The following is a 27445-nucleotide window of genomic DNA, read 5'->3' on the forward strand; positions in this document are numbered from 1 at the left end:
CCTGGCCTCAAGGTCCTGTTGTCGATTCTTCTAGCTGTGAACAGGGAGCAGCAGGGTCCACCTCAGGGAGATGAGGCCAAGGTCAGAGGACACAGTGGACACAGGGTGGGTGGCCAAGGTCTTTCCGCAGCAGGACGTCAAAGGATAGGTTGCTTTTTCTGAGACAAGAGGTTTGAACTGAGGCTTCCAGGTTGTGCTGAAGGACAGCAAGCAGAGAAAGGGGAGAAGGGCGTCACAATGTTCCAGTCCCTTTAATTAACTCATTCCTTCTAATTACTTGCTCCTGGGACATATCAATTCTCATCTACAAACCAAAACTAACGGGCAATTGAGCATTAAACTGTTAGCTTTGCTTGCTTCCTGCTTGCTTGCCTGCTTCCTTCTTTCAGGGGAAAACCCCCGCAGGAATTAAGAGTTAAATTTGCCAGCAAATAGCATGAGGAGACGGAGAGGAACAAGACTGCTTTGTGCGGTATGGACAGCACTGGGGAGTGGCCGTTTTTGCCTTCTGGCACACATCTCAGAGTTCATTAGGGTCCAGCAAGACTGTGGGGAAGAGAATACAGGGAAACTCCTGCCTGGGCTCTTGCTTGGTCCGTGCGTACTTTGTCTTCATAGCAGGGCAAAAACTTCCAAAGCGGCCACATCCTTCCTCTCGGGCCATGCTGTGGACAAAACTTTACTCTCCCCTCAAGCTAGAAACGCCTGAGAAAACATCAACAAAAAGGGCTCACATGACACTGGATAATGGTGATTTCAAAACTCCTCCTAGTTTAGTCTAATTTGCAGGGTGAGGTCATAGGACTGCCTGGAAAATTCCAATGTGACTTTTATATTTAGTTTATTCACATAGTAGTGGACGTCAAAAAAAATTTAAAGCTGCCTCAAACTATTTGCCATTTATGTTTCCATGCATTTCAAACATCGTGACTTTTGTAGCTGTCCTGGGTAAAAGCAGGCTGTAATTTGAAAACAATAAATTGAAGGACATGAGAAAGAAATAGGCCAGAGTCTAGTAATACAGTTGTATAGACCAAAATCAGAAAACCTAAGGGAAACATAGCATCCAAAGGAAAATTATATTTGGAGGTGACTGCCCTAAAGCATTGAAGTTTGCTGGAAACTGTAGAACTTAGACTTTTTCATGGATTCCTGGTGCTTTTTGGTGACTTTGTTCTGCAATGCGGACCAGCTGATAATGTGCCCTGTTCCGTGCTGGCCTTGTAACCTCAATTCTTTGCCCCTTGTATAATGGCCTGTTTGTTCTGAGGCTGGTGCACACCAGCCAAAGAATCAGGCATTTGTTCCATGGTGCTTGTTTTGAAGGAATCAGTTCTGGGTACATCTTCACACTGCCCATAAAAATAGATGCTTACCGGGTGAGCTGTGCTATATAGGCATGGGAGGAAAAATATATATATATATATATGTATGTATCCCCGCTGCAGAGAATGAAAGTGAAATATGATAAAACTTTATTCCAATCTAATTACTGAAGAACCTGAATTATACACCATTCATAAAGATGTACAGTTTTATTAATTATGATGACATATAGCAATTTGAGCTGACCAAGGGTATCTTATCTTATAATGACCCTTAAGAAGCTCTTATTAATGAAGAGATAAGAATGATTTATAAGTGGTGTTAAGATATTTATATCTAAATGAATGGTAATGAAATGCCTGAGAAGTTTGGTCTCCTAAGTAGGGTAAATATTCACATCAGAATTATGTTAAGACTTCAATTTATTCATCAGGCAAGCCCTTATACCTTTTAATCTCATAAATGTTCAGAGGTAAACTTTGACCTAGTCTGTGAGTGGTTTCTATTCACAGGCGAATTCCGATAATTTCTGGTGGCTGCCTGCTTGGAAATTTGTGGTGAGATGTTCCTTGGTGCCAAGCCTAAGTTTGAAGGGGAAAATAACCTGGGATCACTTAGTGATGCCTGCCATGAACGGGACCGGAGAAGGGGCGGACCGGATGGCATTCGCCTGTTACCCTTGGCCAAAGCTCATCCGAGCCATTCTTGGGAATCACTATCTACCTCATGGCAGCGACTGCGTGATGCTGTTGACACAGTTTCGGGGTGTCTTCAAGACCTAACAAGTCGTGATTTTTTTTTTCCTACAGGAATGATACTTATTTAAGTGTCTTAATTTACTTCTAGCTTGAAGAAGAACATTTGAGTTGAATTTGTTTAGCTACATACAATACATTTCTATTTTCACTACTTTTGAGAATCAAAATCATTTTATAACTCTTTTGAGTGTGTGTGTGTGTGTGTTTTGTTTGTTTGTTGGTTGGTTGGTTGCTGTTGTTGTTGTTTTATTTTTTTAAGTGGGAGAGGGCCGTTACTCTGAAATGGGCCCTTTGATGTTATTTTTTAATGTTTCACGTTTAATTTCAAATGTAATTGTTACTTTAGTTTTTGAAGTAAAGCGAGGAAGCACTTTACTTACCTCCACTAAAATAAATCTGGGCCAAGGTCTCAGACTACCACCACCTTCTTTCCTCATGAAGCTAAGTGAAAGATGACCGTGTAAGACGGAGAAAATAGGGCGACTACTCCTCACGTGTCTGCTAGGGCCTAGGACTTCCACAGTTACTGTCAAAAGCTGTTTTTTAGTATAATGCTATCAGCTGCCCAAGAAATGGATATTATTGTCTTAGTACACAGACCAGAAAAACAAGGTTTCGAAAGGCTGACTCCTCACCCACTGCGGAACTGAGTTAGAACCAATTCTCTCTGGAGTCTTAGATTTGAATAACTGTCACCTGTCTCAGCCATTAAACAGGATGCTTGCAGTGACGGTTTATGCATGGCGCATCCAGAACTGGAGACCTCAGTAGTGTGAGAGCTCTCTGTTGACACTGGGATGTTAGCTACTTCTCTCTCTCTCTCTCTCTCCCCCTTTCTCTCTCCCTCTCTCCCTCTCTCCCTCTCTCCCTCTCTCCCTCTCTCTCTCCTTCCCTCCCTCCCTTCTTCCCTCTCTCTGTCTCTCTCTTCCTCCTCCCATCTCTCCTCTCCCTCCTTCCTTTTTATTAATTTCTCTTGCTGATTTTTCACTCTGTGCAGAGAAACACCTACTGCCCAGAGCACACTTGAGGAACAGCCTCCCAGATGGCAGTTTCCTTCCTGTCGAAGGACACAGACCTGGGCTTTATGAGCTGCTAACAGTCAGTTTCTAGCACAGAGCCGGGAGCTTGTCTTAATACACTTAGTGCTGTTCCAAACTAGCAAGGGGTGGGGGTGGATCGTAAATCTGAGTCGCTCACGGGGTCACAGTGAGACCCGCCAGTGCTGGTGATCTAGGGGAGAAAGTGTTATGGACCTAAAGAATTAAACTAGCAGTTGGGATTCCTTGCGCTATGCCACAGCCCATCTGTTGAATGCCTGAGCAAAACTGTGTAAACATCAGCTGATAATATCGATGGTAATAAATATATGAAAAAATTATAAAGCTGTGAAGAGAGTTCCAGGATGGCTCACTGTGTTTCTTTGGAAAGCTGATTCATTTAAAAAAAGTGACAGTATATTGTACTTTGTTTTTGTTTTTTGTTTTTTGTCTATGTGCTTGTTTGTTGATGTTGTTGTTGTTTTCCTGTTTAAGACTGTTTAAGGCATGAGCACTTGGATTCTGGCTCATGTGTACAATATCCTGAAAGATATCTGTCTCCTGAAAGATGTTTGTTCTCTGGTAGGTTTCTATTCCCTATCAAGGGTCTGCTACTTTGATTTTGAAGATTCCATATTGTCATTTGACCCTTGCTATGCTCTCAGGCCAGGGGTGGATAATGCTGACTTCACACCAGTGTTGCTAGTGTTCTAAGGGATGGTGTGTGTCTCTCTCTCACACATGCACATGCACACACGTGCACACATGTGCACACACACGCTGTATACCCTGCCCTCATGCTTATTGGTTGGAGGTTATGGTGGAGCAGAAGCGTTAGTTTGTGGGTTCCAACACAAAGGATGAGGGTTAGAACAATGGCAGAGCTGCTGTTAAAACAACTCTCGGAGTATAGATTAGTTCACTCATTAAACAGATTTAAAAAGAAAGGAAAGAAGATAACAGTGAATTCATTAACCGTAGCACTCCTTATTTTAAGTAACATTTTGGTTTATTAGCATTATTTTTTATTTTAAATTCCTTTATTGATAACTAATATTTGAATCTGTAGCTTTAGTCAGTTGATCTTCCTGCAAGTTTATCTCCCCAGATATTTTTACCTAAATCTAGAAAATGTTGAGTAAAAATTTTAAATTTTTTTTTTTTTTCAAATCTCTCACCATGTGCTGTAAGCTTCTGTTTTTGCCACAGGACAGCCTTGTTCTTGCCTAGTGTTTTTGTGTCCCAAGGGAAATACCATCTCTTGGCAGACAGTCCTGTTATTTATTACCCCCCCCCCAATTTAGCATGTAATTATTTGTTTTTCCATAACAGTTTATTCTTCATAATATTTTGTTGTTGTGGTTGAGGCTCTGGTACTTGGCTGGGCAGCCAAGTTGGTAAAGCATCAGACAGTGACTACAAGTCCCTAGCACTCCGGATTCAGGATTTTCCACACATCCTGGCCACCCGTCTCCAAGCCAGCGCAACCGCAGCACAGCACAGTATCTCCGTGTAACCCATGGGTGATCAGAACCTGTGTGCCCACCACTGCTGTGAGACCAACGCAGTCACACTGAGACTCTCCTCAGAGCCCTCCTTTCCTTCCGAACTCCTCTGAGACCAAAGCAAGTAACTCCCTTTCGGGGCAGAGCCCTTCGTGCAGTGTTCTGGCTGCCACTTATGCTGTCTTGGTGGTTACTTTTATATTAGTTATGTTTTATTATTAGAAACAATAATAAGCAGTTATAGTTCAACATTTTTTTGCCAAGCCTATGAAAAGTGTTATGCAAATTTTACTATTATTAGAAAGCTACAATTTTCAAGCCATTGTCACTCTCTTCTATGTCTTTTTTAAGAAATTTGATCTCTTAAACAGTGGCCAGCCCCCCACTATAGCCCACTTACTGCGAATTGGAATTATCCAAATTATCATCACGTTGTTCAAATACTAAACTGTATTTTACCTCATGACTTTTTCTTCATAGCACATAATTTCTGATACACAGTTTGAACAACAGACCCTGATATGTAATACACGCCTCTTGTCGTGTCTGAGGCCACATGGCTCTCAACAACAGAGCTGTATGCAGGCTTAGTGAAATCATGTGCTTTCTCTAGTTCTTTACCTTTTTTTCATTTGAGAATGTTCTGGTGTTCTGGAAGGTACCCACATTGCAAAACCGATCATGCCTTGATCCTAGTAACATTTGACCTACTGTTCACTTATAAATGGAAAATTACATGCTTGTAAGCCTAAAGGCCCAAGGGAAATTTTCAGATTTTTAAAAAAATCTTAGCTTGTTTATATTTCAGTTTATTTTCTGAGAGTGAAACCCTTTTTCCTTAAAAAATGTGTTTAAAATCATATAGTAAGTATTTGGACCTGCCATCCTAGACAATCCACTTTTAAAGTTTTTAAAATACTGTTCTTCAAATGCCAACAGATTGAGACCATATTTGTTTTAACATTTCTTGTGACTTAATACTCAGTTGATTCAAATTGCTTATTTTTATACATTATGCTATGGTTGTAACCTGAACATATAAGTTCTAATTTTCTAAATGTTTTTTTTTTTAATTTGGTTTTTCGAGACAGGGTTTCTCTATGTAGCCTTGGCTGTCCCAGACTCTCTTTGTAGACCAGGCTGGTCTTGAACTCACAGCAATGCATCTGCCTCTGAGTTTGGGGATTACAGACGTGTGCCACTGTGCACAGCTAATTTTTAATTTTTCTAATTTCAGATTGCTTTTTCTCTCCAAATGGGATTTGAGGGACTGATATTTTTAAGCCTTCACATATTTCAGAATGTTTTTGTTTGCATATTAGAACTCTGATGTGATTGAATATTTTGTAATGGCTATTAAATTTCTTCCTTAAAACTTAGACATGCTGCTGTTGGCTTTTACTGTTTTGTGTTGCCAAAGAGAAACTGGAACCCCTCAGTTCACTTGTGGTTCATTTTGGGGCAGAGGATTGCAGTAATTTTCCAGATCTTGCACTGTCCTCGTGACTGCTGGGACAGTCCAGAACCTTTACACGGTGCTGCCAAGCCCCGCGTTCCCGTTGCATCTTCATTCTCCGCTCTTCCATGAATCACTGCTTGCGTCTACTTTATTCTTTCATTTCATTATTTTCCATCCGTGAACATTTAGTAGTTCTTCGACTGAGTCTTTGTCTTCTGACTTCCATATCAGTCAACAGCTCTCAGATTACTTTAGTCTCTTCCCTTTTTTCCTCTGCAGCTCGTAAATTTAATGTATCTCTATCTCATGGATTCTATTTTGAGCGTTTTATAGCGCGTTTTACCAGATTCACTTTAATTCTACAGTCAAAATGTCAGTGGTCCCCCCTTCTGTGCCAACTGACTCTGTCTTTTGTTCCCTTTTCAACTCCTCTTCTCTTCCTTTTATCTTTCCTAAGTTCAGCTTTCTCGATCTCCACTGAAAATGAAAAATACGCAGCTACATGACATCTCTCAAGCTTTACTTTTTCAACAACAGACTTTGTGCAATCCTCTTAACCCTCCTTTTGGTTTGTGGAATGTCTCGCTCAGTCCTTTCAGGTCGTCCTGGCACACCTAGCTGTTTGTTTTTATCCGTTCATTCATGTCGACTGAGAGGAGACCTGCTCGGGCCTGCCTCTGCTTACAGCCTATGCTCATACCTAGAGCCCTTGCTGTGATTTCACTCAGCTCAGTGTTACAACCTCTTCAGAACGTCTTGGCCTCAGTGTCCGCAGAAGGTACGTCATCTTTGCTGAGGGTCACAGTGTCAAGGGTCACTTCTCCCTCCCAGTTTGCTTCCCTTCACCAGGATGCCAAGCACGCGACTCCTTCCTATTGCTGCTTTCACTTGGAGGAGAGTACGCTGCACTGTCAGCTCTTCAGTTGTCCTCACTACTGGACAAAGCTGAGGGATTTGCTTCCACTGTGACCGGTGGAAGCCAAGAGACTTCAAAGTGCTGCGCCGCCCTGGTTCCTAATCACTCTTAAAGGTTTCTTTGCGCTGCAGACTTTGTGGGACAAGTTAGGCCTACTTAATGTTCAAGCAGACTTGAGCTATAATCAGCAGCTTTCATTTTTATAAAGATTTATTTACTGCTATGTCCACAGTGTTCTGACTACATGTATGGCTGCTCACCAAAAGAAGGGACCAGATCTCATTATAGATGGTTGTGAGTCACTGTGTGGCTGCTGGGAATTGAACTCAGGACCTCGGGAAGAGCAGCCCCTGCTCTTAGCCTCTGAGCCATCTCTCCAACCCCTTGAGTTTCAATTTGAAACCATTGGATTTTGTATCATTTTTGTTCGCTTGCAGTAGTTTTGATTCTCCGAGGGACACTTGTGCCTGTTTTCAACAAGAGAGTCCTATTTCCCCTCCCTTTTGATTGTATTTTAAATCTAATCAGGTAGAGAACAGTGTAAGTTTACAAGTTAGCTTACTCTTTTTATTTTCCAGTTTTCAAAGTAATATTTGTCGAGTTGAGCACTGTTTCTCCACACGTGGTTCTGTTATCTGTTATTATGTACACTAAGATCATGTTCCAGAAGCTTGTAGTTGGAGGTTCCGATGAGAGCACTCAGTGGGTACAAGGGCTTGCGTACAAGCAGATGGCCTGAGTTCAATCCCTGGACCCATAGTGAAAGAGGGAATGAACTCCCCAAAGCTGTGCTGTGACCCTCAAATGCATGCGGTACAGGTACACACACGCACTGCCATGCACACACATAACGAATAAAAAAAATTAAAAATTGATTCCACTGATTTATGTGCCTGTTCCCTCAGCGGTAATAAATAGTAGTGGCTTTCGTTGTTTTAAATAGCATCCTCATGTTCTAAGCCTTATTCCCGTGTACTCTGGTTTCTTTTTGGAAATCTCTGTTCGGTTCTGTTTCTTCTTTCAGAGAAATACCAGAATAAGCATTCAAGCTTTCCCCACACTTAACACCAGCCTTCCCTAACACTAAAAACAACCTCTGAGATGGTAATAAAATTGTATCGAATCGACAAATTTTGGTTAATAAGGACAAAAATTTTAATTCTCATTGATTTTTATTTGTGTGTGTACTTGTGTGTCTGTGTGGGTGTAAGCCACGTGTGCTTGAGTACCAGCAAAGGCCAAAAGAAGGCATTGGATACCCTGGAGCTGAGCCACCCACATTTGGTACTAGGAACCAAATTCAGCAACAGAAACAAGTGCCTTTAAGTGCTGAGCCACTTTTCGATTCTAAATAATAATGATAAAGTTGGAGAAATAGGTCAGTGGAAAAGAATTTGCCTACTCTATGCGAGCCCCTGGGTTCAATCCCCAGCACAGAGACATTAAAAGAGAAACAACACAAACCCGTTAGCCTTGGATTTGACTCACTGAACTACAAGGGAAAATCAAAAAAAGAAACAGAAGAAAGAGAGAGAGTTAGTGGACGGGACCTGTGTGGACCTTATTGAAGTGTTTCTTCTCACCCTGAGGTGAGAGGGCCGCTGATGTTTCCATTCATCCAGCATATTGCTCGGTTAGAGCCATTCCTGATGCTACTATAAATTAAATATTTACATTATGTACTCTTACCTGGTTACTGTAGAAAACTCTTGCTGCCATTGAACTTTATTTCTCATTTCTAGCAATCTGACTGAGCCCACTTTTTCCATGTGAGGACTGAACTCACTTCTCTTGGGTTTCCTGTGTCTGTAATCACACCGTCTTCAGATGATAGCATGTCCCCTTCTGTCCAGCAACTGTGTCATACGTTCCTGTTTCATATCGATGCCCCGTCTCTTGCCTTTTGAAAAATCATGAGTACCTTGTATTTCACATCCTGTTGTGGCCACAAGCATCCCCCAAGAGACTTCTCAATGAATTATAGCACCCAGCATCAGAGGTTTTTCATCTTGATAACTAAAATCTACTTAGCGCTGCAGATTCATTAGACTTTTTATGTTATAAATGTTTCAAGTCATACATTTAAGACCTGTTGCGTGTAAAGACGATGCGTTATAGAAGATTTGGTTGTGATGTGCGTGTGACCTAGAGGTGACTGTCCTTTCTCGCTTTGGTTCATTTCTGCATCTAACTCACATTAGGTTCATTAATCCATCCACCCAGCTGCTCTTGTACCCGACAACTCCTTAGGCTGCCCTTGCTGGGGATCTGTAGTTCAGCTTGCATCATTTTAGTCTCAACGTGCTCATAGCTGAGAAATGCTGCCAAGCAAAAACATGCATACTCACTGAGCTTTTATTGTTCCAATGAATGCTAATACGTCGGAGACACCCATGAAAGAAAAGTTAAAGTAGATCTCATTCATTGACGCCGTCCACTTTTTCCTGGAGGTCCGGATTCCTGGGCCTCACAGAGTCTCGTCTGAAGAGAGCTTGGCATTATGCAGAGAAGTTAGAGAGAATTTAAACAAGTTTCAAGGTTGATAATTTTCCTTCTAAAACCTTCTACTTTATGGAAGGGTGGCACATGGACGTTCTCTTCAGAGATGTCACTAACACGTATTATATACTAGCACACAGCAATGATTGTAAGATTGTTTGCTGGAAACGTACCTTGATGAAAGTGTGTTAGATTTTTCTTGGGAACTGTCAGTTAATTTTTTTTTCTAGACATGCCCAGTTTTAATTATTAAATGCTGCCAAAGAAGCATTTAAATACTTAGATAAAACTTTCATAAAACTGAGCCACATGCTGGTTAGCTTTTTGTCAGCTCAATGCAGATGTCCTCATACCTGGGAAGCGGGAGCCTCGATTACGGCATCGTTTTCGGCAGATTGGCCTGTGGACATGTCTTTGAGGCTTTTTTTTTTTTTTTTTTTTTTTGATTGCTGGTTAGTGTGGTAGGGCCCAGCCCACTGTGGGCGGTGCCATTCCTAGGTGGGGTTGGCCAGGGCTATATAAGCAAGCAGGCCAGGAGAGGCAAGAGAGTAAGCTCCACTCCCCCATGGCTTCCGCTCCAGCTTCTGCCTCCAGGCTCTCGCCTTGAGCTCCCGCCCGGTTTCCCTCCATGCTGGACTGACACACGTAAGTCAAATCAACTCTTCCTTCCGGGTATCGGATGTCTGTCATAGCAGTAGAGGAGCAAACTGGAGCAAACCATTTCCAAATTGGGTAATAATTATAACTTTTCTTTGTGAAAGTAAGCTATAACTCACATGAAGATTTTTTGAAACGGTGACTAATTCGAACTTCAGATACACAAGGAAGGATTGGTTATGCCGATTGGGAAGGAAAGCACTCAGCAACACTATGAAGTTAGGCCGAAAAGATTTTGCTTGTAAAGGTTTCAGCGAAACAAAATCACTGCTGTCTACTGTGCTTATGAGACGTGTGTTTCCAGAACTTTTTTTTTTTAATCTAAACTTATTTAAACTTCCCTTTTGACATGTTTCTTTTCCTGTGCCCCTCCTTTACTTTTGAATTTTAAGGTTGTAGGAGTATATGCCCCTCTACAATTCTCAGTCTCTTCTTAATTTACTGTATTGTGTTTAGACAGAATGTAAATTTTAAAGAAAAATGGGTATTTGATGGATATTTTGGAAGCTATCATGCCTCTTACTGAGATGAGCAATTACAACCAAACACCGTGGCACACACACTACTTTGCAGAGGCAAACACAGCCGATTTCCTTATTTTTCAGTAAATAAACTGGTGCTTTGGATTTCCCAGCCGGGCGGCGGTGGCGCTGACGTCAGAGGGTTCTCGGCGGTCGCAGGCCCTGGGCTCAGAAGCAGCAGCGTCATTACCTCCTCTGAGGAGGGCTGAGAGTCAGACGGATTATTAGCCATAATGAATCCCGGCTTCTGCCCCAGGGTTAACGAAGAAAATCCCGTGGGTCACAGGCATCTCCCTGGAGAGCGAGAAACACAGTTGCTAGTGTGTCCGAGGTCCAAGGAGCCTGGGATAGCTTGCTCATCAGTATTTCTCTAGCAGCATCTGCATAGCAGGCCCTCTTCAGGCCTGAAAGGGTGAAGGAGCCTCCTTACTTATTTACAAAGGCTTTCATATCTTAACTTTCTACCCTACCACTCCCTGTGCTATTATCGGAGATACATTTTAAATTACTCGCCACTTCAAGTCTTTGACTTTCTCTTTAGCTACCCACAACTGGAAGTCCAGTCATGCTACTGAGAGCCACAGCAGTGTTTACATTCCACTCTTTGGTGGCTTACATCTCGGTCTGGCAACCACTGCCTTGGGTGTGGGTAAACTGAGGCTGAGAAGGCAATTGTGACTTGCCCTAGATCTCCCAGCTCTGTCCATTTTCAGACAAACAGGAACTTAGACTACTCCCAGAACAGGCCGTGTAAATGCACGGAAGGGGCTTTCCTTTCTGCACTCTGGAGGAAGGAACGCTGGCCGCCTTTTCTCTCTGGAACCTAATGAGCCTTGCACCTAATGAGCTGTGTTCAGGGTGGAGGAAGAGGGCAGCCGAGTTAGTGTTCTGTGGAGCATCCGCCATCCACACAGGCTCACACATTCCAAGGGCTCCTTGTTTGGAAGGAAAGCAAGGGAAACTAGGCCACCAGTTTATGACAGAGAGCGGCGAATCCTTAACAGTGAACTAGCTTGGGGTCATAGATGTTTGTTATCTGATTGGTTTAAAAATATAAAATATATATATATATAAATAAAACCCGTAATTTGCAAAGGTTTGGAATGCTTGCTGGCTGAGTGATGAGGGGGCCTAGTCGCAGCAGCTGCTGCGAGTGATGAAGAGATAGCTGGCTTGAGCATTTGCAGCTCATGAGTCATTCTTACTGGAAAAGCAGAGACAGGCAGAGACTTCCATCCTGGCCTTGCTGCTGCAGGGCTGGGCAGTGACCTCAACCAAAGTCCCATCGGCCCTTGTTGCAGCCTCCCCGCCATGGCTTCGGCTGCCACAGTGCCTGTGCTAGTCTTCAGGTCTTCCAGAGTCTTCCATGGGCCAGTGTAACACTTGGGGCTCAGTGGCGAATAGAGACACAGCTAGTGAAGTTTCAAGGTCTAGGGTTCCTGGTTGTGCCTCTGACTCTCAGCACTGCGAATTTAATTGAGCGGTGTGTGTTTTTTTCTCATCGGAGGCATCCTTTTGATAAGTTGTGCGTGGGGTGTTTTGACCACCACCAAGACGACACATTTCAGTAAGCGAAATGCCGTTCATGTCCTCATACAGGGGAGTTCCATTCTAATCATAACAATCACGTCACATTCCATTGCTGGTTAAAAATAGGTGGTGTCAGCAAAGTCACACTTAAAAACAGAGGAGTGATGCGTGGTCATGGTTGCCCTTTCAGACATGGGCTAATGACAAAAACAAGACAGAAGTAAACCACTTTGCTTTTTTGGAACATGTCAGGCACATATCCAAAGCACTTTAACTAAGTAGCTATATAATAATCCGCATAGCAAAGAAAAGTGTTATTTGGATTCATATTCTCCCTCTTTCCCTTCGTGTCTCTCTCTCTCTCTCTCTCTCTCTCTCTCTCTCTCTCTCTCTCTCCTTATTCCCCCTCTCCTTTCCCTCTCTTTCCTCCCTCCCTCCTCCCCTCCCTCCCTCCCTCCCTCTGTCAGGTTTGGTTTGATTCTGAGCCATTGGCTCTCTTGAGAAAGAGGTCAGACCAGTTGGAGAAACCAGCAGGCTTAGAGGACCAATTGAGGTATGCACATGGGAACATGGGTGATAAAATCATTTCAGGAAAATAATGAACAAGTAACTTGAGGGTTTGTCTTGAGGGTGGTATCACAGGTTATGCCAGGTTATTAATTTTCCAGCTCAACAGTGTGTCTCTTAAAAAAAAAAAAAACCAACTTAAAGGGAAATAGATATGTTCTTAGAAGAAGCGCAATGCCCTGGGTAGAGAGAGTATCAGGGCTGACCGAGTCCCTGAGACCCTGGGCCTGGGAACCCAAATGCGCTTACATCTGGGCGTGGCTTGTGTGTTGGGAAATGAACAGTGAAGTCAGTTGTGCTGAGAGCACTGCAGTCCACGGAGTCCCGGTTCATGGACAAAACCCTAAAGCTGAGAGATAGAGGTTTGCTGCAGTGCAGGCTCAGCTTCACTGTAGGCTGCACGAGTTGTCCCTGCTGCTTTCATCCTCCATGGACAAAATTTAGAAGACCCTTGACTTCCTGTTCCTCAGTTTCCCCTTCCATAAAGTGGGAAGAAGCCTGTTTGGTTCCTAGATGTGACTACGGACCAGGGCCAGAACAGCCGCTTTCTTTCTCCCAGCTTCTCAGCGGCAAACTGTTGGCCCATGGTTACCATGGTGACACAGTGAGGTTGCTTAGAAATCATGACAAGTGGTGGCAGTAGGGAAGCAGGAAGCAGCACTGGGTGGTGATTAGCCTCTGTGGAGTGAGGGAAAGTAACAAAAGGAACCAACCCTGCCCAAGGAAAGGAAGAGACAGAGGTGCCCACTGCAAGGAGCCAGTCACTGGCGCGCCCTCCGTCTCACCGACGTCATCTTGTAGTGCCCACGTGCGCCTGGGCTTATATGTTTTACACAATGGCCTGGGTCCTTTTACTCCTCAGAGTTTGGACTTTAAACACAGTAAATACCGGTTGTTGATTCCAGAGTCTAACAACTCAGTTTTCTTTAAGATAAGACAAACTGTTGACTCAAACCCACTTCTGTAGCCCAGTTAATTCTCATGGCTTGAGTCACTCCGTGTCAAGGGCAATTAAAAGCAGCATGGCTGGAAATGTCCCTCCTTTAGAATTAAGTGAAATTGTTGCAAGCAAAACCTTTTTTTTTTTTTTAGCTATTGTCAATCATTTCTTCCTGGTGCTCCTGAACCCCTGGGTTCAGGAATCTTCTTAAGTCAAATGGTAGGTGTGGGGGAAGCCTTGCTCTGTTGGGCAATTAACGGAGTATTGTCATCTGTAGGTCACAGGTCTGTCCATGCTAAGGCCTGCATGCCTCAAATGAGAGAGCAGGTTTCTGTCTTTCTGTGGCCTCAGAAAACCCATGGAACTTTCATCCCCACATCTCATATCTGGCTCTGTTCCAGGATTGCTGTGTCCTGCACAAGTCATGGGGTTGGGTCAGATGTGGAGAGAGGCCGAGAGCTGGGCTGTTCTTCACCTCAGAGAGCACACTCTGGCCCTGTCTCTCGGGAGCCAACTCTCCCAGGCATCCTCAGAGATGTACCCTTACCGGGGTGTTGCTTACTCTGAGCTGCTGCTCAGATTGCTAGAAAATGCCAAGCTGAGAAGGAGGCCTGTGGAGCACCATCTTCGAAGGGACCTCTAGCCCGTAGGCAGCCCAAGGCAGCAGCACCGCCTGCCCCTGCTGCACGAGGGAGACTGAGGTGGCTCTGCTTGGGACCTGACGTGCAGAAACAGCCCTTATCCTGTGTTGGTGGGAGAGAAGACAGGAGGAAAGACACTTCCACCAGCGAGGTGCCAGGTGTCCAGACTCATGTCCCTCAGGCAGCAGAGGCTTCCGTCCTCTCAGCTCTCTTCCCTCCTCACATGCTGAGCTACCTCCACTCCCCCCTAGACTCCCTTTCGTCCTAACCCCTCACGTCTGCACTCTGCAAATGTCCCCCTTCCCGTGACATACACTCCTGTTAAATCCCAGGGCTCAAAGGGCCTGCTAACAAATCTAGGCCAGATGCAGTTGACTTGATAAGATTTTCACAAGAGTCCCTAAAAATACATTTCTCCTTAAATCAGCCTTGCTAGTCACCAAACAGCCACAGAACCTGAGGGACAGAAGTGACTTTAGAAGCTGCCAGGCCCCCTCCCCCTCAAAACTGGGTTCCTGAGGAGCAGAAATAATAGCAAGAACACCAGTGGCCCAGGACGATTTCCAGCCCCATCCTGAGGATGGAGCAAAGCTCACAGTGAGGGCAGGCACAGGCTGCGAGCTCTGGGGCGTGTCTAGCCACGTGTTTGCCCGCTCATTGGCTCACTCCTCATTCAGCAAGCATTTGCCCAGTGTTTGCTGTGTCCCAGAGCCCAGAGGTAGGGCTTTTACTAGATGTCACCGGGTGGGGGGGAGATGGGGGAAAGGTGGCCGGGGGGGGGTAAGGGGGATGGGGGGTCAGGGAGGCATATACAGATCTCTCTCCCAGCCATTACATTCCAGCTGTAAAGTTACTAAGAGGCCTGTGGAGGGAAATACAGCAGGGTGAGCCAGCAGGAGCCAGGAGGACTGATGCAACATTACATCAGAAAAGGTCTCCCTATAGGGTGACCTCCAAGGTGTTACTGTGTGGGAGAGTGTTCCCAGCAGAAGGATCCATGAGGTTAGAGCTTGGAGGTAGGCTGCATCTGGTCACCCAACGACCCAGATGAAGGCTAGAAGGAAGCACAGAGAGAGATTGCTGAAGAAGCTGTGGGAACAATCACGAAGGTCATTGCAGACTGGTGGTCAGTGAAGGCATGGGGCCCGACCATGATGGTGATTTCAGACCGTTGCAAGGCTCTTCGCTGTCACATCTAGGGGGTGGGCAGGGAGGTGAGCCCATCTGCCTACCTTCATGACTAGATTGCTTTATGCTAATTTGTTTGATGGGAAGTAGGGATTAGGGTGGGAGGTAGGGGCGAGTGTGGGAAGTAGGGGTGAGGGTGGAAAGAGGGGTGAGGATGGAAGGTAGGGGTGAGGGTGGGAAGTAGGGGTGAGGGTGGGAGGTAGGGTTGAGGGTGGGAAGTAGGGGTGAGGGTGGGAGGTAGGGGTGAGGGTGGGAAGAGGGGTGAGGGTGGTAGGTAGGGGTGAGGGTGGGAAGTAGGAGTGAGGGTGGGAGGTAGGGGTGAGGGTGGGAGGTAAGGTTGAGGGTGGGAGGTAGGGGTGAGCGTGGGAGGTAGGAGTGAGGCGGGAAGTAGGAGTGAGGGTGGGAGGTAGGGGTAAGGGTGGGTAGTAGGGGTGAAGCGGGAAGGAGGGATGAGGGCAGGAAGTAGCGTGGGTAGACGGCTGGAGAGGCTATAGCAGAAATAAACACAGGAGAGAAGTAAGGGTGGTGTGGGTGATGGAGAAGCACAGATGGATAGCCCTCCTGGTCCCCGATCTCTCAGGAAGGTAGCATCCATGTTGGCCATCTGTGTATTATGTGCAGGGTATCTGAGGGAGGAAGGGAAGGACTAAAGAGAAAGAGAGGAGCAGAGAGAATAGATGTCTGGGAGACATCATTGTCTACAGTTATAAAAGCTGACATAAAACTGGACAGAGACGTGCTTAAGCGGAGGCCTAGTGTGTATGGCGGTCGGCTCGTGTTCCAGTCCTTCCTGCTCCCACATGCCTGCCCCGCCCCCTCCAGTTAGCACAGACCACCAGGCATGAACTCTGCGACAGTTCTCATCCTTATTACCTCCCACCTGGAAAACCTTATCGCGGATGATGTTCAGTCAGTGTTTGTTCTAAGCTCTACCCTGGTCTTATCTCTCCGTTAAATATGCTAACCCCAGGGCAAGAGCTGCTATCTCCCCGCCAGTCCCACACTTCCTGCAAAGCTGTCCAGCTGGTGCCTTTTTCTCGGTGGCACCTTGTGTGTTTGGGGAAGCCGCAGACTCTTGTGCCTTCTGAGCGTGTGCCATTGTGGTGTGCTGAGCCCTTCTCTAACCGGTCCTGGTGACAGATATCAGCCACGCCCACTCCCTGTGGCTGCTCAGCATGTGCACAGCCGCACATGTGCACACATGGAGGTATTTATGGACTCCGTGATGCCATGCACAGTTCCTACTGCCCTCCCACCTTAGCTGCTGCCTCCCACGCACTAGTCTCCCCAGCCCTCTGGACCTTCTGGTAGTGTACGGGCCATCCTGAAGCCCCTAACCCTTTGAGTGTGCTGCTCTCCTCTCTTGTCGCTGCTCTGAGCCACAGGGATGGGTAAGGAAAGAGACAAGTCTAGAGGCTTCTGTCCAGGACCAGCGTTGCCATGGAAGCCCGGCTCTAACACAGCTGATGCTCTGCCTCTGCTCTCCTCTCCTGTCGCACTTCTACCTGAAGTCCACAGTTTCACTCTCTGAGGCGTCTGAGGCCCCAGCCTCACCCCTCCTGCGGGGCAGACAGGCAGTGTAACTTGACTGAAGGGCAGGGCTGTGACACAGCCAGCTACTTAGAGTTGATTTTCCAGTTGTGTGGCTTCCAGCTGCCCTCTTTCCACCCATGAGGAAGAAGTGAGCAGCTGCCTTTTCATCCCAGGGGCCAGTGGCTTCTTCCCTTCTTCCCCTTCAGGTCTTGAACTGTTGAAAAGTGCAGCAACTGTACAATCTGAACTGTTTTTCCTAACTGCTTGAGAATTTAATTCAGGCAGGTGCTGTGCGTGTGCACACACACACAAACACATGCATATACACACACATATATATACACACACAAACACACACACACACACACACACACACACACACACACACACACACAACCTGTTCTCTCTGAATTATCCCTTTACTACTGTGGGCAGTCCTGAGGTTCCGGAAGCGGAACTGCCCAGTGTAGCTGTCTGACAGTGCAGCTTAGAAAAGTCATGCCGCTGGCCATACTTGTGACAACCTGTTTCTGTGCCCACCAAACATATGCCCCACCCATGCAGACATCAGCTTTTGACCAGTTCCTATTGTCCGCTAACATGTGCCTGGATAGCTTGATCGCCTGCAGTTATGGCAGTGCAGTGGTTGTTTTGGACGTGTGTCCATTGAGTTCATGAGGCATCCCTTCCATTTGGCAATATTAAAGTAGGTCTAAGGGAGCCCCAGCATCTGTAGGGCTGCTTGTTGTCAGCCTTTTGTCTCCCTGTCCCTACAGCACCTGACAGAAACAGCTTACGGAAAGACACCGTTGTTTTGGCTCATGGTTCCAGGTGTTTAATAAGTCCTCCTGGGGAAAGCATGGTGGGTCTCTTAGTTCAGGGTGAGCAGGAGGATACGACAGAGCCTCTCACATCCCGGCAGCCTGGGAGCTGATTGAGAAGTCCTGCATCCTCTCAAAGGAGCGCCACCAGCTGAGGAGAAAACATTAAAAGCAGACATATGTAGGGGGTGTGTAAACTCCAGCACTCCAGCGCTAACAGCAGGCAGAGGAAGCCACCATGAGGCAGCTATCCAGGAGCAGAGAGAGAAAAGGACAGAGGTCACCTGGACGGAGTTCTGTTCACTGCAGACTGTGGCCAGGGAAGGAAAGGGGCATTCTACAGAGAACTGTGGCGCTCAGTCACCCTGCTTAGCTGCAGCCATGGGTTTCTGGCCATCCAGAAGACAAACGCGATGTCACACTTGTGTGTTACCTAATGTGGGGCTGTGCTGTGTCACTCTGACACGTGACCTAGTACATCACCTTTCTTCTAATCGGAGCATCTCCTGAGTTGTATTTTTATTTAAAACAACAACAACAAAAAAAACACAATAGGGAAAAAAACACAATTTGAATACAAACATGTGCTGAACATATTCTCTCTAGCTATGGGCTTAGGAGTATATTTAGAATTTTTCTTTCTTCTAATTAAAGATGAGATTTCTGTCTCTGGTGTTACTGGAATTGGCTATGAAAGTAGATTGGAAATGTTCTCATATTAAAGGAACCCTGGGTTTTATGGCTTTTCCACGTATACTCTAAGGCCACACAGATAAAACATGTTTAGCTGATTTTCTTTTCCTTCTTTGCTTTCATCATAGATAATGTTGACCTGTTGTGTGGCCTCGGTGTGTGTGTGTTGGGGGTTTCTGTGTCATTTCCTTCAGAAGGAGATCAGAAAGTGTGTTCAATAGAACCGAGCAGCGTGTGAAATGGAGATGCCGCTGACAGCCAGAGCTCTGTTCCCACGTAGAATGAGAGCTCACATTGTTCAGAGGAACCTTTGTCAAAGGTTTCCGGGGCTCACGGGGCGGGGGGCGGGGGGGCGGGGGGACGCCATGGCTCATATCTCTTGTCATAGAGAGAGTTCTCCACACACACATACATGTGTGCATGCATGTGCATGTATGTGTGTGTGGGTGTGTGTGTTTAAATATAATACATATTTCAGAGGCTTTCAAGGCTGTTAGTGACACAGGATCTGTCCACTTGTCATTGTGTGTCTGCATGGCCATGTGCTTACTAACACCCAATAACATGGGTTTTCAAAACTCCTAATTCATTCCGGTGACATTGCCAACAAGGCAACGCATAACTTTATGCCGGTTTATACAACTGCCTTGTTCTTAAAACATGAGTCTACTAAGACAGCTCACGTGGTAAAAGGTAATGCAGGTCTCTCTAAGAATCTAAATAAATATAGGTTAGCTACCGTGAAGAGCGGCCTTCTGCTAAACTCCTCATTGTGCCACAGTCGGTGCTTACAGGCCCGGCGCTACCGCCCGCTTCATCAGAACGCTCAGAGTTTAAGTCTGACTCACAGTTACCTGGAGGGAAGACTGGAAGCCAGGCCAACAGAGTTGCTTTTCGTCTCTTAACTCTCAAAGCACCATTTTATAGATAATTTTTTTAAATAAGTTAAAACAACACCAATTTAAAGGAGTTTGGAAGAACAAATCCTTCTGGAGATAACCAATGCCCGCTGCCCTCTGGCTCTTTCCTTTGACTGCCTCTCACTGTCGCCTGTCTCTTGTCCCCTGGGCTGACTGAGGGAAGCCTGGTTTGATGTCTCTTCTCCAAGGCCGTGATTACTGCACGGTATCACGCCCCACTCCTCAGAGTCAAGTGGCTCTCAACCCCGGTGCTTCAGCTGGTGGCTGCTCCAGAACCTTCCCAAGTCATCAGAGTGTTTGCACCTGGCGGGCCAGGCATGCGGCTATGCCACTGACCCGAGGACAGAGCTCACTCTGCGCTCTTTTAAACCAGTCTGTAGACATAGAGGAAAAGATGCGCAGATGTCAAGCTGCTCCTAGAAATGAAAGCATGCTTTCTTTTCATGTATTTAAGTCACATGCAGCGGCATAACCTATAAGTCTAGTCCCGGCCGACTGAGGCAGGGGAATTGCCAGAGCTCAAAGCCCATTTGAGTTATATACTGTATACTCTGCTAGCCAAGGCTACAGAGTAAGAACCTGTCTAAAAGAACTCTCCTGTTTCCCACCCCCTAAAAAATCTCAGTGGGGTGTCACACAACTGTAGCCACAGCCCTCTGGAGGAGGCCAAGGCAGAAAGGTCAGTGTGAGCTCCAGGTTCGCCAGTGCTACAGGGAATAGAGAGACCCTGGCTCAAACCAAGAAACAAAACATGTTTTAAGTTTTTAAATGTTAAAAATAGGAAACCCAAAGACTGTAAACATGAGAAATGGGAAGTCAAAGAAGCAAGAGCTCTTCACCGTAATTAGATGTATCCAAAATAAACTGAAAGGCGTCCTATCCTGTGGGCTTCTCAATGGTTAATGAGTCCTTGACTGTCTGACTCAGAAACTGGTTTGCCTTGTGAGGATCCTTTAATCAGAGCCAAGGGAGGCCTTGTCTGGCAGACAGCTAAAGCAGCCCAGGTGACCAGAGAGGGAACCAGGAGGGCTGAACTGTAGTGCTGAGCGGTTTCCCTTCAGGCAGTCTTAAATTCTGATCAGGCCCCGCCTCAAGATTGGATGTGACTGACATTTCTCCCTTCAGAAATGTGCAAATTACCCACAAAGTGGGACACCTGGGGGGTCCTCGGCCTGGGCTTGTCTGAGGGCGCAGAGCACAGGGGAGCAACCTACCTCCTCCTGTCCCACATCATAGGGCCAGGCGTTCCAGACTTACTGGCTGCATAATTTAGCTATTGTCACAGAATCTCGGCAGCAAATTCTTTTAAAATATAGTCTAGAGTCACAGCTCTCGAAAAAGCTAGCATGGAGAAGGGTTTTAAGTAAGTTTTAAGAAATGGAAGCGCCGTCTGAGGAAAAGATCCTAAAAATAGTTGACATCCGCGTGTGGAATTGAATGGAAAGCCTCCTGAACTCCAAGAAATACTATAGAAAGCCATTTGTCTTTGAACTTGGAGGGAGTGATTCTCTCCTTTGAAAGTAGGGAGCCTGGGTATTGGGCTTAGGAAGGATGTGTGCATGTGTTTCATAGAGTAGCCCTTTCTCCTCGATGACAACGGAGTCACCAGAAGAATGCCCACCCCTCCCCCAGAGGCCTGCGCCCGGAGCGTGGAGCATGTTTGTCTGAGCCCTCACTCCCCAGGACACTCAGGTAGAACAGCTCTCCTGGGTGATTCTGCTCGCCAGCTTTGCTTTCTTTTGATTGGCTAGACATGGAGCCACTTAGCTGCTTCTGTGGGACTCTGTGACCTCAGAGACATCCTGCCACTGCCTGGCCTGAGGCAGCCATCTTTGTTTTTTCAGCATGCAAGAGGAAGACAGTGCACAGAGCAAGGCAGCAAGGAGAGCTGGTTGAGTGGCTCTCAAGCTTGCACACTGGTCGCTCCAGACGGTTTATTGAACGCAGATTGCTGGCCTGCCCTGAGCTTCCAGGGTAGGGTCTCTGGGGGCGGGCAGGGGCGGGGGAACCCAGGAATGTACATTTCTTCACAAGCTTCCAGGGGACTGCAGTGCTGCTGGTTCGGGTCCTGTGCGTTGAAACTCACTAGGCTGAGGAGACCAGGCATTGAGGTTGCGATGGTCCTCACTGGGGCAGCTGCCTGCCCTCAATCTGCTTGACAACAGCAGCATGAAGCAGGCACCTGCTGGGAGGTTGCTATAGGTTAGAGCCAGATGACCCCCTCAGAACCTTATTCCTGTAGCCTTGAGTTTGGTCTGCATTAAAATGCAGATGTTTATCGGAGGAGGAGCTCGTTCAACAAATGTTTATAGAGTGTTTTCTACAAACCAAGTGCTGAGCTGAGTTCAAGGGATTTGAAATAAGAGCCAAGATATACTATACACACAAATCAAATCCCTAAGAGTTTTCACTGGGGTGAGGTGATAAGTGTGCATTTCCTGTTATATCAGTATTTATAGTATGCTTGTCTAACAATAAATGACCAGGCTTCAGGGCTGTTACAGGTGTGGGCCCCCATGCAGTCGTGTCATCTATAAGACAGTGTCTTGTTCACAAAGATCCCACCCAGATGCAATCGTAGAGCTTTTATGGGGAGGAAGAGACTTGAAAGAAGCTTGCATCAATGAACATTTGTGGCAGGACCTTTCTAGCGCTTTGCACTGGAGTACCATACTGTTTACAGTGTACATTTGTATTTCTCCTCCAACCAGTCCTGAGGCAGCCACCATGAAAAGGCGGGAGAAACTGAGGAAAGTTGTTGCCTTACAAGGATCAGGGACACTGGTCACACACTGTGGAAAAGTTTCTTTGCATGCTAAATTTTCATTGTGCACATACAGTGTATATTTAGATTTAATAATGTTTACAAACTGAAAACACGAGCTCATATACCCAATTTGGAACAATCACACTTGAATAATTTTCCCAATAGCTGACTCGAGGGTCAACTTGAAATTGTATTTAAACGAAAAGGTAAAGATTTAAAGTGTAGGGATGGAGAGATGGCTCAGTGGTTAAGAGCACCGACTTCTCTTCCAGAGGTCCTGAGTTCAATTCCCAGCAACCACGTGGTGGCTCACAACCATCTATAATGTGATCTGATGTGCACTATATACATAACAAACAAAAAAGATTAAAAAAAAAAAAGATTCAAAGTGTAGTCCCTCGGTTACACTAGTCACATAGCCACATGGAGGGGCCGCTGGACAGCCCAGCCCGAGCCCAGCTGTGTCCAGCCTAGCAGGCCCACTATTGAATTAGGTCTCTGTGTAGCCATAGCCAGCCTGGTCCCTTGGTAACAACTTAAAACTCGGTCTTCTCCATCATCTCTTGTCATCATCATTGGTCATCAGCTATGATGGCCTCACCCAAACCTACTTTAAGTCTGTTTTGTCTTCCAGAGTCCCACAGCTCCTTGCTTGTATCCACTTATGGCAACAGGAGGCAGTGCCTTCCTTAACTAGCTCCATAACCTCTAGAATAGAAGCAGAGCATGCTGGGTAGGACACATGTTGCAGATTCATGATAACAGACTTAAAATAGCAGTGTGTTCCTGTTACAGCATGCACACCCCTTTCTTTGACATAAAGTAACTGACATCTAAAAGCTTGCCAGCTGTGCTCTTAAAAGCAAGTTTATATTAAATATTTACATATGGAATCTTTAAAAAAACATTTATGCATGGAATCTTAACCCCTCCCCTGAAAAAAAAAAAAAAAAAAGAAGAACTTCCAGAAGCCAAATGTATAATTGTGTTAACCAGGGAGTAGAACAGGGCATTGGGGAAAGTTGATCAAAATATTGAAAACTTCAGTTTGATAGGAGTGGAAGTTCCATAGTGCAGTGACCATAGTTAAAAACAAGCTACGGAGTTCTTGAAAATGGCTGGCAGTAGATGCTAAGTGCTCTCACCAGAAAAGCAGAAAAGTATGTGAAGTGGTGCGTGATCGATAATCTGTAATGTATGCTTGACTTAAAATATTGTCATGGTCCATAAAATATATTGTTCCACTGGCCAGTGAAAAATAAACACGTTTAGGGGCCAGTTTGTCACGATAGTCTGTAAGCTCAAATTCTTGTGGCTTTTTTTAAAAAATCAAACTCTAAGTGGGAACCCTTTTTTCTAGACTGAGAGCACCGCTGTGTAGCTTTTGTGAATAAAGACTACTGAGTCTTGTTGTCTATGTAGAAATGCCTGGGTTGGCCTGTTTCTGCCCTACCTGGGAGGCCTGGGGGACGCTCCTGCCTTTGAGGACAGCCTCAACCTTGTTGTCCTGAAACCTGCCTAGGACTTGAGGGCTTTGTATAATGGCTCTGAGTGTGAACTGAGCATGTCTAGGACATCCTCTGAGGTCCTCTTAGCACTGATGCGCCACGCCCACTGATGAGCAGAAACAGTTCTTGGCTCTTGCTTCCCTCGTCCTTTGTTCTCCGCCAGGTTTGGAGGTGGAGAGGAGGGAACGAAGCTGCAGGTCCAGGCCAGTCGGTGAAACCTGAGACAGGGTAAATTTGGTTATTAAACTCATCCTCTTAAGCTCCCTAGCCTAAGCTACTTGGTGCTGCTGCTGCTGCTGCTGCGAACACACACTGCCAAACAGACAAGCAGGAGCCTGCCTGACTCCCTCAAGTATTTTATAATTGAAGCTAGCTATGTGCCATGGCTTTCACTGCTGCCCGTTTCCTTTAACATGCACACACATATAACTTACACTAGAACTTCCACAAACAAATAAGAGACCAATGGGGAAGAAAAAGCAGGTCTCACCAGCCCAAGAGGAGAGTCTTGCTAAATCAAGGTAAAGCACCAGATAGATTCCTCTCCCCTGTGAGGGTCATAGCAGTGCTCTCCAGGATGGGAAACCCCCAACTGCAAGAAAACCTGTTTGGTTTGGTTTGCCTGAGGATAACTACTCTTCATCATTTCAAGGACATGCTTTTGCTGGGAACATTTGTAAACCACCTAACAATTACTGCCCTCTGAACTTAGCACATGCTATTCTGAAACACAGTTGGCGTCACTAAGTGGTGGGATACATTCTGATAAGTGCATTGTTGGGTGATCTCATTGAGCACGTGTCATCAGAGGTATTCTTGCGAGCCCAGATGATGTAGGCCAGTCACTTGATGTGACCTTTCGATGCAATCGAAGGTTGTGTTAAACACAAATGTTTGAGGCCGCCAGTTATGCAACGTGGCATGATGTGTACAATAAACACTTTTTTGTAAGTACAAAGAGTGCCTGCCAAAGTGGTGTGAGGTACAGTGAATTCAGAACACAGTCACAGACTCGTTCCTGACCATCAATGTCAAGGCTGTGCTTCCACATGACAGTGTACCAGGATCATGCAAACCCACGAGAAGCGCATCACAGTTGAGCATGGAAGTTAACAGCGACCAAGACCCCATCCAGCCATGGGAACCTTGAATACCCAATCTAATTTTATGACAATGACTTATAAGTGGCATGCCATTGATAGAACTCTCCTTGCGGGTTTAGCGTGATTAATCTATTTCCACTCTTCATGAAGTGCCTTTAGCTATACATTTTTAGGAGGGCATCAAGGCTTATGCTACATAGAATTTCTGCAAATGGTCAATTAACAGGCTATAATCTTTTATTAGTGTTTACCTTGGTAATGTTCAATTTTAATGACACCAATTTCCTAATCCTTGAAAAATGAAAACAAATGCAATATGTTGATATAGACATCTGAACTTTAACCTAAAGTATTGTTGTAGATATGATTTTTAATGCTCACATTCTAAATACATGAGAACATTTTTTAAAAGTGTATTACATTTTTAAACTTTATTGTGTGTGAGAGATGTGTGGAGGTCAGAGAACAACCTTCAGAGGTCAGCTCTCTCCTCACACAATGGGGGGTGGGTGGGTTCCGGGAGATCAAACTCGGGTTGTAAGGCTTGGCATCAAGTGTCTTTACCCACTGAGCCATCTCACCAGCATGGGGAGGATAATGTTACGTTATGTCTCAGTTTTAACTAAGCTGAACCGAACTGAAGTTCATGTGCATTCATCCCGTCCTAAGTTCAATTGGTCAACAAGCATTTCTTGGGGTCCTAGCAGAAACCATGAAGTATGGCATCTGGGAAACAGAGACTTACCTAACAGCACATTGCAGGGAAGGCAGGCATCCACCCAAGTAGCAGAAGCAAGGAAGCATCAGCGTTCAGAGAGAAAAATCTCAGGAGGCCCATCTTCCTACGCCAGCATCAAATCTCTGTAAACTCAAAAGAACTCAGGGAGCAGAAAACTCATGCATCCTCCAAAATAATATTATCTCCACCCTGTAGGAGAGACACATCCCTATAGTTGTTTATGGACTTCCCCACAGTACGATCAATGACCCAAATGTGAAATTAATTGGGAACCACAACCCCAATGCACTGTGTGGTGACTAAGCACATTAGATGGGATTGTTTCAAAGGGCCTAATCACCGTGTCTGCCTCACTCATCTGAGTCACTCCTAACTCTTGGGCTGCTGCCTAGATCATGCTGCAATACAGTGTCATTTGTTTCATTGCCCCTCACGATACTGAGAAGCAGAGGTCTACTCTACTCTAATTCTAGACCCAAGCTTAGTAGATAGTTCAAGTGTTTGATTCCTCTAAGCTTGGATACAAGTTGATGTCGTATTGTGTTTTGCAGGTCCATGATTTTAAATTGCCTTGTACTATCACTTTTGCTGGCATCAGCCCTCAGGGAGCTCTTTTTGTGTTCACCTGTTGTGTTTTTTGGTTGGTTGGTTGGCTGTTGGTTGGTTGATTGGTTGGTTGGTTGGTTGGTTGGTTGGTTGGTTGGTTGGTTGGTTGATTAGCTGGTTGGCTGGCTGGCTGGTTCATTGGTTTGATGGATGGATAGATGGATGGATGGATGGATGGATGGATGGATGGATGGATGGATGGATGGATGATTGGTTGGTTGGTTGTTTGGATAGCTGGCTGGCTGGTTGGTTGGTTGGTTGGTTGGTTGGTTGGTTGGCTGGTTGGCTAGTTGGTTGCTTGGTTGGTTGGTTGGTTGGTTGGTTGGCTGGTTGGCTGGTTGGCTAGTTGGTTGGCTGGTTGGCTGGCTTGTTGCTTGGTTGCTTGGTTGCTTGATTGGCTGGCTAGCTTGTTGTTTGGCTGGTTGGCTGGCTTGTCGATTTGTTTTGTTGAACACACTTTACGCTGACCCTATTAAAGAATGAACTGATCTGACTTTGCTAATCGTTTAATTTCAGAATTTAAAAAGGACGAAGGAAGGAAAACACCATCTCGCTGAAATATAAAGCTCTAAGAAGCATTTTCAAAGCTGTGAGCATCAGAAGCAACATTTTCCCAAAGAGTGCCATTGTAGCGAAGTCACTTTATTACGGAGCGGTCTATCAGCAACACAGTCTCGAGACTAGGACCCTGAGAGCCAGAGATGACAGTAAGCAGGCGCTGCTTGTGGCTCAAAGTCTTCCAGTGGGGCCTGTTGATCAGTGACTGCTGCTGCTGAGACCTTTCCTCTTTCCCCATTCCCCGGAGACTGGACTGCAATCAGGAGTTCATTGCTTACCTCCAGACTTACATGTGGGAGTTTCCACAACAGCAGTTTTGAGATCATTGAGACTTGGATTGATTTCATCCTTTAACAGAAAGGACCAGAGTCCAAAGTAGTCCTCATCATGGCCTTGAACGTTGCCCCAGTGAGAGACACAAAGTGGCTGACGCTGGAAGTCTGCAGACAGTATCAGAGAGGGACGTGCTCCCGCTCCGATGAAGAGTGCAAATTTGCTCATCCCCCCAAAAGTTGCCAGGTGGAAAATGGAAGAGTAATTGCCTGCTTTGATTCCCTCAAGGTAAGACACTCATTTTACATGTCACCTCCAGGCCGAGCCGGGTTTGCAAAGGGAGCACTTTGCACTGAGGTCTGCAGACGTTACCATTAAAA

General features: G+C 45.7%; 1 protein-coding gene across 10 annotated transcripts in view; it reads left to right on the forward strand.

Moving 5' to 3' along the window:
• Positions 1-27445, forward strand: part of Mbnl2 (muscleblind like splicing regulator 2) — a 154672-nt gene that overhangs the window by 21485 nt on the left and 105742 nt on the right. For all 10 annotated transcript variants that reach the window (XM_051160972.1, XM_051160974.1, XM_051160980.1 and 7 more), the window contains exon 2: positions 26751-27353. In XM_051160972.1, coding sequence (XP_051016929.1) covers positions 27180-27353 — 174 coding nt within the window. In that variant the 5' untranslated portion in view covers positions 26751-27179. The remainder of the gene's footprint in view (positions 1-26750; positions 27354-27445) is intronic.

This window comes from Acomys russatus, chromosome 18, assembly GCF_903995435.1.
Source record: "Acomys russatus chromosome 18, mAcoRus1.1, whole genome shotgun sequence".
Lineage (NCBI taxonomy): Eukaryota > Metazoa > Chordata > Mammalia > Rodentia > Muridae > Acomys > Acomys russatus.